The 12,632-nt window shown below is 36.6% G+C and overlaps 1 protein-coding gene across 2 annotated transcripts in view; it reads left to right on the top strand.

Annotated features, from left to right (window-relative positions):
- Positions 1-10,524, top strand: part of SP3 (Sp3 transcription factor) — a 35,552-nt gene extending 25,028 nt beyond the window's left edge. For both annotated transcript variants that reach the window (XM_068685711.1, XM_068685710.1), the window contains 2 exons: positions 6,545-6,741; positions 8,750-10,524. In XM_068685711.1, coding sequence (XP_068541812.1) covers positions 6,545-6,741; positions 8,750-9,066 — 514 coding nt within the window. In that variant the 3' untranslated portion in view covers positions 9,067-10,524. The remainder of the gene's footprint in view (positions 1-6,544; positions 6,742-8,749) is intronic.
- Positions 10,525-12,632: the final 2,108 nt, after the last annotated feature.

Genomic DNA, 12,632 nt, shown 5'->3' with positions numbered 1-12,632 from the left:
CCACCTAGTACAAGTGAGGGGAGTAGAACATTGCTCTAAATAATATGAAAATTAAATATTTTGGAATATGCGCATCTGTGATTGGCTTCCTATCATATGTCAAGGACTTGATTAAATGCTGTATTCCTGCATTTCCTCACTGATTGAGCTTTTTTTTCCAGTTTGATTGCTTTGGAGTGTTCTAAAAATACAGTTATCCTGGTTTTCTTTTTTGCTAGGTTCCTAAGAAAAACAAGGTTTGTATAATAACCCTAAATTTAAAATTTTTAATTGACTGATTGTTTTAGTCAAATTTAGTGTAAATATGGCAAATGCAAAGATACTAAGTTTCTATTCGTATAAGACGTCAGGGCTGCATACAAAGGTTTTATTTTATTCTAAAACACTTCTGTAATTGTGATATTTGAAATGATAGAAGAGGGAAATGGGGATAATAGACTGAATATTTTCACTTGCAAAAGGCAGCCTAACTTTGTGTTAATATAACTACACAAAGACTTTATTACACAGAAATTTGCCCATTTTGATAATACTTTGTTCTCTGAAGTGGAAGTCTTATTTATGTGGGAACTATAGTGTAAATTACTGAGTTCTGTTTCAAGAACCTGTCGGTGTTCCATGGCTTTAAGAGTTGTAAACAAGTACTGGCTAAATACATATATTGTCCAGCCTTTTGAGCTTTTTTTGCTCTAAGTTCTAGATACCTTCATTGTAAGCACAAGGAGATAATATTTTGGTCTGCTTAGGCAAATAAAAGCTTTTTTTTTTTTTTTTTTTTAAGACAAAAAAAAAAGCACTTCATGTGTTTTCATCACAAATGAAGCTATTGATAATATCTGTTACAGTCATATAGCATCTTTGTAAGTCAGCTTTTTCTTAAATTCCTGCATGTAGTCCACTGAAAACCTGGCTCGGTGAGCCTTGGCTGTGCCATGATTTGCCCAAAGGACAGCCTGGATTGAGATTTGCTTCAGTCTAGGAGAAAACTCTTAAAATGTTACAGGCAATGACTGTACTCTTATAAAGTTCCTCTTCTTCGTGCTCTATTCCAGCCTGCAGTGGCTTTAATTTAAAGGCATCTTTACTCTAAACTTTACTCTTACTCCGAAGTGAAGTTGCTATAACACCAAATCGTAAGGTTGAAGCCCAAGAAAGAGAGTCTTACCGAGTGACGGTTTTGAGAAAGTGTGGAGAACGGTGTACATAATCTGACTGAAACTCTGTTTGGAACTGAGGAAGGAGTTGAGGTCAGAGCTAGGGAGAGGTGAGATGGGTGTGAATCTGAACTCCACAGTTAAGGGAAGGACTGGGATACATCAAACATGCAAAGTAAGGAAAAAAGTAGGACAGGAAGTCAGGATGTGAGAATTAGGACTGGAATAGAAACAGGATAGCGAAGGAGACAATGGTAGGAATGGTAGTGAAACTGAAAAAGAGTGAAAGTGCCTACAGTTGCTAGAGCAACGTTTCCACCAGAATGTAGAATGCCTTCAGAGTCTAGCAAAAAGCAATAAACCCACCATAGGAATGTTTTCCTTCTCACTCTGATACACATGGATAACGTTCTGTAGCTGTTCCATTGGCTCATTTATCTCTAGTGCTGTAATGCAGAGTTTTATTTTGTCTTTCAACTCTGCTGATGACTTTAAGTTTCAGTCAATAGGACGTTTGCTTCCATAAATTTCTTCATATAGCAATAAGAATTTTTTAAATGTTAAGGTTACAAAACTGAAAAATTGAAAGTTTGAAAGTGTCAAAGTTAAGATATCCTTTGTGACATTAATTGCACATATGCATTATGATCTTGTTTCTAAAAAATAGAAACCAAATTCTAATTTCGTCATTCTAATTTATTAGAATTTACAATCACTTAAATTTATAAATTTAATTTATGAATGTATTAATAAATTTAATTTATTCCAAATATGTACATTATTCTAAATTTACATAATTGTTCTAAATTTTTATTTTTTCTAAATTCTTTTTATTGTGCATTTAAAAAAACATCATACAACCCCAGTACTATTCAGTGGATGGGATGGGTGATGCTCAGGGTTTGAATCAGGACAGTATAATGGTTGGCACCTGCTTTGCTTACTGCAGAAATTGGAAGGCATATAGGGACTGAAATAGGAGATTGGAGTAAAGGGTCTCTGAAGTTTTGGAGGTATTAGTACTATCCGCCCCACTTTTTTCACTGCAGAAGTAGTGAGTTCATTGCTGTAAAGAGTCAATTGGGCTGAACTATGAACGTCTACAGTATTTAAAAAATAATAATAAAAAAATCAAGCTTTTGCTACATTGAGCTTGATTCCTTTGATTGATGGTTGTTTGACAATTTCAATCATTTTCTGCCTCAAGTTTGGATGTATGAAATGATTGTATTAGTTCAAGCTTAATACACAAGTATGTTGCACGATGATAAACTCTTTTTTTTCTGAAAAGCTTAGACGCTGATGTGAATGTTCTTGATGAGGACAAAACACATAGGAAATGAATAATTCTGTTAAGATAGTATTTAACTAATATGTAACTAGTAAGATTAGGAAAACACAATAAATCAATATGAGAAAGCTGAATGGTAGTTTACTCAATGAATGCTATCCCTCCTGTGTGCTAAATGAGGTAGGAAAATACAGTATATATGGCCTCACATATGCAGACTTCATCATAATTTCATCTTTTATTTAGTCTTAATTTTGGCATTTCTTTTGTATCCTCTTTTTTGAGGGGGCAAAGGAGGGCTGAGGGTTGGTTTTCTTGTTGTTTGTTTGTTTTTTGATTCTCAATGCAGAATTAGGACACATTGCAGTCTTCAAAGAATTTATATTTTTAACAGTTCTGTGAAGTAGGGAGAGAGTACTAGATGTGTCAATTAAAGCCTTACAGCCTCAAGTTTACATGGTAAATGGTAAATAAAAGAGAAGAGAGATGTGCCTCAGAGGATGACTCTGATCCCAACTGGATAGTATTAAGGTTACTGTTAGGGTGTCAGAAGTTAGGGGAAAGTTTCACTGTCCTCTCGATTATATCTGCAATTATATTGGGATGTAACTACTACCCTCTGGATCTACGGAGGAACAGTGTTGCTGAGTACCACTTCAGATACTTAACCCTAAAATATACATTCTTAAAATAACTAAAAAGCCTTTGTTTCACTCCTGAAATAATTGTTTTTCCTGGAAGTACTGCTGGACTGAAAGTCTGGTTTCTTTGTAGATGAAGGTATCTCATGTTGAAACCATTGCACTCTGTATGGCTACTGAGAAGTGTGGCTTCCTGTCTTTATAAAGCTCAAACGTGCTATGAAAATACTTAATGTATTAATTGATTTGAAGACTCCAGTTGAGGTGTGAGTCATATCCTTTTACTCAGTGGCAATGGTTATTGGCCAGTGCAGCAAGAAAGGCCTCCTAGCGTGACGTGTTAGGGCGCGGTGCCAGTCTGTCACAGCTGCAAAGCGTCCAGACAGAACTTGGCTCATATCCAGTCACTTTAGAGCACGCATGAAGCAAACGTGCAGATGCCTGTATGAGGCTGTGTACAGTAAATACACTCAGTTACTCATTCACAGTAGTCCTGCAGATCTCATTCTGCAAATTCCTAACTTTCTCTTCTCTTTGGACTGCGGAGTCCACTGAGGAATTCCCTCGGCAATCAGGTGACGTGCTCAGGATTATGTACACTACCTCTGAAGCACAATACGCTGACCGTGAATTGAACCATGACTTCCTTCAGTCTAGACTAAAGGTGCAGTTAAGCAACTCCAAATGATTGACTTAGGAATCTTAGTTACTTTAACAAAATTGGATGTGATTTCATGTGATTTGTGTCACACTTGTGTACTGTGTCACGCAAAGTTCCAGAGTATTTGGACTGGTTATTGCGGGGGGGGGGGAGGAGGGGGAGATCGTAGCATATTTGGAGACCATATGAGGATGAAATACCAAATAATAATAATAAAAAAAAAATCTGTATACAAAAATGTATACAGATTTTAAAATGCGGAAATATATTTTGTTATAAGCATAGATTGAGAACTTCGTAGGGTTACATGGAGTAGGACAGGCAATTAAGGATACAGGATAGCAGAATCCTAATGGGGAATTCCGTTGGTTACCAAGACTATATAATGCGGAAGAGACGTGGGTGTTCCTTTGTCTGTATTACCAATAAAGCTGTCAGCACAATTGTTGGATGCCTTGAGCTACCAAACAAGAAGACCTGAAGGACTTCTTCCCCTCTAGATGGTGAAGGGCCAAGAGGGGAAGATGTATGAGGAGCAGCTGAGGTCACTTGTCCTGTTCAGCCTGGAGAAGAGGAGGCTGAGGGGAGACCTCATGGAGGCCTACAGCTTCCTCACGAGGGGGAGCGGAGGGGCAGGCGCCGATCTGTTCTCTTTAGTGCCCAGTGACAGGACCCGAGGGAATGGTGTCAGGCTCCAACAGGGGAGGTTCAGGCTGGCTATCAGGAAGAGGTTCTTCACCAAGAGGATGGTTGTGCACTGGAACAGGCTCCCCAGGGACGTGGTCACAGCACCAAGCCTCTTGGAGTTTAAGAAGCGTTTGGACTGTGCTCTTAGTTATATGGTCTGGATTGTTGGGCAGAGCTGTGGTGCCGGGGGTTGGACTTAATGATCCTTATGGGTCCCTTCCAACTCGGGATATTCTATGATTCTGAGTGCCTAGAACTGAAACATTAGGTGAAGGTGAACTGAGCCTGAGAACTGGGGAACTGGTTGCAGTGAGACAGAAGGGGAAACAAAGAAAATTTATTCCTTGGAGTCTTGAGAATTGGATGTTCAGGGCTGATGGATGAATGCTACTGAACCTGTTAGTGGTAGACTGAGTTGTGTTACGGAGATTTCTTTGGCCTAGCCTTTTGTGGATGCTGAGTAATTAGAAAAGAAAGGGGGCACTCTGAAGACATTTTCCTAAATACCTTTGTGATTGGCTGAATGTTCAAAACTTGTGAATATTGAGATTTTTTTTGTAAGCGGCTCAGTACAAAGATAAAAATTAGATTTTATTTTTGTCTCTTAATATTGGCTTGAGGGGAGGCCATGTACGAGTGTGAACATGACAGTTCAGATGCAGCAAAGGGCATTTCAGTTGGGGTGGATGTTTAAAAAATAAATCAGTATTCATCTGGGCCAAAGAAACAATCTACTTTTGGGACATTGGAAAAAAAAAGTAAAAAAGATTTTTGCCAGTACTGATAATGATGAAAGAGTTCAAGGTGTCAGGTCAGATGTTAGGGTACTCTTTGCAAGGAATTTATAGACGAGCTGGAAAAGACAGATGAACTTTCCATGAGGCTATGGATTTGAGGGGTAGCAGTAACAACAAAAAAATGAGACAAGCAGAATCTCTTCTGTCACCTTTAGATTACATCGAATGTGAAACAGTGATGTTCTGAATGCAGGGATGAGAATCTAGGTTTAATAGTTGTTTGGAAAATCGTTCACTGGACTGTTGAGAGGAAGTGGAGAAGCCTAATTTAAGGAAAGAAAAAATTGTCCTGATGAGGCAACTAAAAATTCTCTACCTAGTCATCAAGGACGGAGTGCTGATGACTGTGATTTCAGAATCTATTGAAGCTGCTCTAAGTTAACGTTACTGTTGTATAAGGTGTCCTAATGCTTGGCTGCATTTTTCAGTCTCCTACCTTGTACTGTTCATATAACTACACTGACATAACAGCAGCAGCTGTGCAGTGCCCAGACTGATCTTTCTTTGAGTACTCATAAGTTCTTATCTCTGTGGTGGTTTTTGTTTGTTTACTTTTTAAATTAAAAAAAAAAAAAAGCTATGCTTTTTGTGTTAGGTGCTTAACACTGAATGTAATCAATTACCATTTCAGTGAGGTAGCATCTTGAAAATAGGCATCAAGCTCAAGTGTCTAGATTACACTTCCTAGGAATTATGTGTTTGTATTTGATGAATTTTGTTTCTGAAATATCAAGGAATTAATTGAAATGCCAGCAAGATCAGCTATTTCACTGTCATTCATTTTAGTGGAAATCTGCAGGTTAGTATGCTTATCCTCCAACCTGAAACTGTTTCTCAAGTTTCCCCAAGATGCCAAAAGTCCCATCTGTTCTCTTCCCAGTTGCCAAAATCTCTAGTTTCCCTATTGGCAATTGTAACGATTTGTGTTTCTTTGCCAAAACTGTCTTTGGCATGAAAACTGAAATTGGGAGAAATTTAAGATACAGGCACATCAATATCAAAATAATACTGCCGTAGTTACTGTATTTCTAACTTTATATACATGTGTGTTTGCTAAAGATTATATGTCTGTCATTTAAATTTCACATGCTTTTGAATTTATAATTTGCTGCAGAATTGAGATACCATTATAGTTTTTATTTCCAGCTTTTTGCAGAGTGTACCAGGCTCTGAATATATTTGAAACAAAAATGGGCAACCGCTCAGATTTTTTTTTTTCATAGATCTGTTGGTATATTTTAACCCCAGTTCTATGTATGACCACTGTTTAGGAAGAATGTTTTACAATGAATAACTTCACTTTTATTTAACAGAGGCTCAAACTTGGGAAAAAAGAAGCAACACATTTGTCACATACCGGGATGTGGCAAAGTATATGGGAAGACTTCGCATTTGAGAGCTCATCTCCGCTGGCACTCTGGAGAGCGTCCATTTGTTTGTACTTGGATGTTCTGTGGCAAAAGGTTCACTCGCAGCGATGAGCTTCAGCGACACCGAAGAACACACACAGGTTTTCAATTTTTGATTCCGGTGCCTTTTACTAAAGGAGTGACATGGGGAGGGCTTGGATAAATAACTTTGGAAAACATCTTTGTATTAGGTTGATTTTACTGTTTTGTGGCTTTTCTAAAATCAGCTAATATTTAAAGGTATGTGTATGTTTTAGTTCCTTCAGTAGATCTGACGAGGACAAAATACAACCTTTCTGAGTCAAAACTGACATTAAAATTAATATTTAAATTAGCTTAATCAGAAAACTTTGATTCAAGTTCAGTGATGAGTTTGATTTGTTTGAACCAGATTAGAACTGTTTTTAAACATCTTAACTTTAATAATTTTCTCCCTTTTTATAAAAGCAAAAAAGAAAAAAGAAAAATGGAGGGCTAGATGTCCAAGGGATTAGATGTCATTCACAAAATCAAGGAAGAGCATTTGATGGTGCATCATTCTACATCTTCTAGTTTTGTGGTTAGACTACTTGTTAGAGATACTGGAACCCGAAGTTCACACTTCTCCTTTTGTCTAATACAAGGAATAGAAATTAGTTTAGCTCTTCATCTTTTTAAGAAGAGGTTTGTTTCAAGTCTGTTGTCTGTATTACCGTTTTCCTACAAACGGAACCCATGATAATATTCTAGAATGTTCAAACTACAGCATGCTTACCTTTAAAATTAGATTGTTTGAAAAACCCAATGACAGTAGATAATTTGTGCTTCTGCATATGCATTGCTTAGAAAACTGCAGTGTCTATGAAAATTATTTCATCTTCTGTATGCAGTGGTGTGCTTTTGTTCGACATGTTGGATGGTTGAATCTAATTGGGGATGTTATGGTCTGGCTGGCTGGACAGCCAGATGTTTTTTTGGTTTGTTTAAAAATTAAAAAGAAGGCTGGTTAAATGATCCAGCTCAGAGGGAATGGTTAATGGTTCCTAGCCATAAATGAAAAGTCCTTCACTTGGGATGAAATAAACCATTGCATCAATGCAGGTGAAGTGCTGACTGGTTGGGAAGTATCTCTGCTGAAAAGGATCTAGAGAAGTCTTGATAAACAATGTGATCCAGCAGCCAAGGTGGACAGGGCTGTGTCAACAGAAGCACAGATGCTAGATTTAGGGGAGTGTTTATGACCTTTTCAGTACTGGTTAGACTGCATCTAGAATATTTCAGCCCCCAGCATAAGAAAGACATTAATCAACAGGATTGAGTTCAGCAGAGGGCAACCAAGATGACTGGGAAGCAGGGAGCTGTAGGAACTGAGCTTGTTCAGCTAGGCAAAGAGTAATGGCAGGGAGTGAGCAATTCAAGTGCAGCTTTGTAGAACCTGCAAGGACAACATTAAGAAGAAAAAGCCAGACATTTCATGGTGGTGTGTTGGTGTGAGGACAAGAGGCAGCAGACACGAGTTTAAACGATATGTTCAGACCAGATGCAAAGAAAAATATTTCCATTGTGAGGACTGCTAGGCATTGGAGCAGGATGCCCAGAGAGCTTGTGCAGTCTTCATCCTTACAGGCTTTCAGGACCAGGCTGGATAAATTTCTGAGCAACCTGGACGGATCTCGTTGCTGACCCTGTTCCGAGAGATCAGTCTAGAGACCTCCAGAGTTCCCTTCCAACCTGAATTGCCCTATGGTCCTGTCTGTCAGTCTCAAGTGGGATTCTGCAGTTCATGTTATCTTTCCTGTCCATTGTTCTGCAGGGTTTGTACTCCTCTGAGAAGTTACTTATTGGTAATAACTGCAGCTGAGCATATTAGATTGTGATATTCTTTATCTTGCCTGAAAGATTTCCCTAAGCTCAGTGAGAGACAGAAAAATAATTTGGTTCTTTTAAATGATTTGTATGAATATCTAGAAATTTAAATGACAATTTAAGTTTATCATCTTGGATAGCGGTTTTCTTAAGATGCTGTTAGAATTCTGACTCTTAGAAGCACTAAATTATCTCAGTTTTTGGTGTATATGTGATTTTTTTCTAATGTTCTTGAAAACATTTTTTTCTTATCTTATATGACAGGTGAGAAGAAATTCGTCTGTCCAGAATGTTCAAAACGCTTTATGAGAAGTGACCACCTTGCCAAACACATTAAAACACATCAGAATAAAAAAGGCATTCACTCCAGCAGTACAGTGCTGGCATCAGTAGAAGCAACGCCTGATGATACTTTGATTACTGCAGGAGGAACAACACTTATCCTTGCAAATATTCAACAAGGTTCTGTTTCAGGAATAGGAACTGTTAATACATCTGGCACCAGCAATCAAGATATTCTTACCAACACTGAAATACCTTTACAGCTTGTCACAGTTTCGGGAAACGAGACAATGGAGTAAATATTACACAAGATACCTATTAATTGTGGTTATTTTTATACAGTAGTGAGAAGAATATTGTTCCTAAGTTCTTAGATATCTTTTTATTGATGTGCAAAAATTTTTGGATTGACAGTAACTTGGTTATACATGACACTGAAATGCCTTACTTTGTATGATATTCCATAGTATATTAAAATGGTAAAATTGCATGGGTTTTGTAGGTACTTTTGGAATCTAGAAGAGATGAAATTTTACCAAGTTATATTAAAAAAAAAGAATTTAACGATGGAAATGGTAGTCTAACCAAATGCATCAATCCTGTGTGGTTTAGTGTAAAAAAAAATGAGAACATGTTGGTATTTATCTATTGTAAGATAAAGAAGTTGATGGGTGAAAAGAAATCATGTTATGATAAAAGAAATTTTGTAATTTTCTTGATGACTGGAATTTTTATTATGCATAACTGACAAATCAAGTTTCCAAGCAAATGTTACATAGTGTAGGCTTTACTTAGCTCATCAACTTGTCATTTTGAAGCTAATTATTTTAATTAGGTTAACTATGTACAATATTTTAAGCATTACTCTTGTAAGATTTTGAAAACTACATTTTAACATGGAACTCTAGGGATAGTCACCTTTTAAATCCTATTGAAAAGCCATGTTTAAGATTTAATTTGCCAAAATGATGTCTTGTTAATATTCTTTCAATAACCAAGGTGGGCAATATAACCAATGTTTAAAAAACTTAAAATGTTAAAAAAAAATAAATAAAAAAAATAAATATGTATAGGTTGAGGCATTTGGGTGGTAAGGCAAATGTTATAGTGAAGTATATCCCTTCTCTTGAACATTGGAGGACCAAAAATAAGGTGTATTGCGTCGCAGCAGTGATTTTTATCAAATCTTTTTTCCAAAAACATCTGTCTGCCAGGGCCTTAAAAGCCATCATGTAAATTACCAGTAAAATATAACATATGCAAATACAACAGAAAAATCACTTCCATATTGACAGTACTCCCAAACATATGGATATAGTCATAGTGAACTAGGGGTTTTATGAGGTTTTTATTTGTTTGTTGTTTAGTTTTTGGTTAGTCAATCTGCATTTAAATATCAGCCATCTTTCCTTTTTTGCTTCTTCCCTTAAAAATTGTATGTATCCAGTACATTTAACTGATAAACATATATGTTTTTTATTATGCTGAATTTTCTTTTTATTTTTTAATTACTGTTTATATTTTCAATTATAGAAAAATGTACAAAATGAAGTTATATAGCCAGTCTGTAAGTGCTATACCGTTTTCCAAAAATGTACAACAATAATTACTGCAGTTCACCTATTTACAAACATTTGGAAATCTGTTCATTTGTTATTCTTAAAACCACCTCAAATTTAAAGGCTACCTTATTGTACGTTTAAAGTGTATTATAACAGTGTGGTAGTTAATAAAACACTATTTTTTTTTTCTTTTGACTTGAGTTTACTGTAATTCTTGTTAACTAATAAGGCGTAATTTCATAATATATATTAATTGCCTGAGATGTTTTCTTATTTTTCTTTAGATGCTGGGAAACATAAATAGTGTTTCCTTTCCTTGTGGGCACAGAGACAGTGAGATAGCACCTCTTTCTCCCTCCATTCCAAAATCTCTGTATGCCCAGGCATGCATGTACTATACTGTGGAGGTGCTGTAGTAATGTTTTTAACATTATGCTGAGTAAAGCGTGAAGAAAACATAGGCCCTATCCTATTGAATATGAGAATAAAATTGCATTTAAATCCCCCTACACTTAAATGCCATAATACACACAGACTTGACAGTGAACTGTGTCTAAAAATTATAATAGCCTTTTGCTTAAAGCATAGGAAGAAATAATAAGGACAAGGGGGGGAAAAATGAGTTTAGAAGACTGAGGTGAAAATTTGAGATGGTATAAGAAGGGCCAGTGAGAACTGAGATCAGAGATGCTAATGGTTGCATTTGGTACTAAAATGAAATTGAAAAGTTTGTATTTGTGATAAAAGAAGCCTAAAGTCTTGGAGTATCAAACAGCTAGAAGACAGACCACGATAATTTAAGATAAACTGGGTAGGGCTCAGCTTAGAAGAGAGAGAACTGGAAGAAGTCATGAAAAGAAGATTTTCTGCATTTGCAGTTAAATGGAAGAAAAAATTAATGCAAATCTTTCAAGATTCAGAGAAACAGGAATCGACAGGTACAAAGAAAAGGGAGTTAATTCACCATCAGTTTAATCTATTTAATAAAAGAGAGTGCAATTGGTTGGGAGGGCTAAAAGGCAGCAGCTTAAGAGAAAAGGAAGTTCTGCTTAAACTTGAGCCATTCCATGGATGCTGTCAATATTTTAACATAATCTGAATCCACCTCATTTTGACAGGTGAATGGGTTTGATTTCCAATAGCTGTTTTAGTTCACAGAGCATTTTAGTGTGATTTACATGCATTCTAATCTCTCCCTTTATTTGTAGCTGTATTAGTGCTTTACTTAAGACGGAGGGAAGAGGGTTAATTTCTTAATGACACTGCTGTTCAATGCAGAATTTTTATGGAATTACACTTTCACTGATGTACCTGCATAGATTAAAGTGTTTCAGTGCCAAGGGTTTTGATGCCTCCTTACTGCAAACCATGTTTCGTTTCTCAGAACTTTCAATACTCAGTATATCAACAGGTTAATATAATTGATGTTTAGTTGGCACAATTTTTAAAGGATATTTTCTTCGGAAATGTCAGAAGGTGTAAGTTTTGGAAGAAAGTAAGTGGAAATGTGTAGGTAAGAGTTTGATGGAAAGCCTACAGTCTAAGGGCTGTCTGTCTAATGGCTCACAGCCATGGTGTTTGTATTTGAGAATGCTACTGCATGTGTTCACATGTTGCACGGTAATGATTTTTTGAAAGATCTCTGCTCACCCCTAGCACAAAGGTTCACTAGCTTTGGTATAAAAATTTTGGTGTATTCTAAGATTGTTGCCATATTATGGTTTTCTTCTGTGTCTGCATTAGGCAGTCATATGATACCAAGACTAAGTTGTGCACTCTATAGAAGGCTTTCAGAGCTTATCTGTGAATCACAGTTCTTCATGGGTTCCTGGTGATGCTTGCTTAGTGTGTGTCTTGCTGCTTATTTGTGCAATCTTTATCATTTTTCATACTTATTTTCATATGAGGCTTTCTTACTTGAATTCGTTCTTGGTATGGTAGCCTTTAGATCATTGGATGATTTGTCTCTCTTGCAGCTTAGTGTAATCAGTAATTAAGGAGACCTTAAAACTGGTTCTGCAAGCAAGCATGAGCTTGAGAGGACCATGTTTTCAATTTCAACACTCAGGGTACTTATTTTCAGTAAGTACAAGGCTGGGATGTACATTTGCTGTAATCTAAATTCCTGGTCTCATTCCTGACTGAACTCATGGTTTGATTCTTGCAAGTTACAAACTAGTACCAGTTCTTGCAGAGGAGAAGAGCTTTTCTTCGTTACTGCTTACTAAACCAAGGGGCAACGTGATTGTAAGGAGAATGATGCAATCACAGAAACACTTGTGAAGAGCAAGATTTCTGGTTTC

The sequence above is a fragment of the Anas acuta genome, chromosome 6 (assembly GCF_963932015.1).
Source record: "Anas acuta chromosome 6, bAnaAcu1.1, whole genome shotgun sequence".
Lineage (NCBI taxonomy): Eukaryota > Metazoa > Chordata > Aves > Anseriformes > Anatidae > Anas > Anas acuta.
Note: the sequence above shows the minus strand (reverse complement) of the source record. Positions and strands in the feature narration are given on the sequence as shown.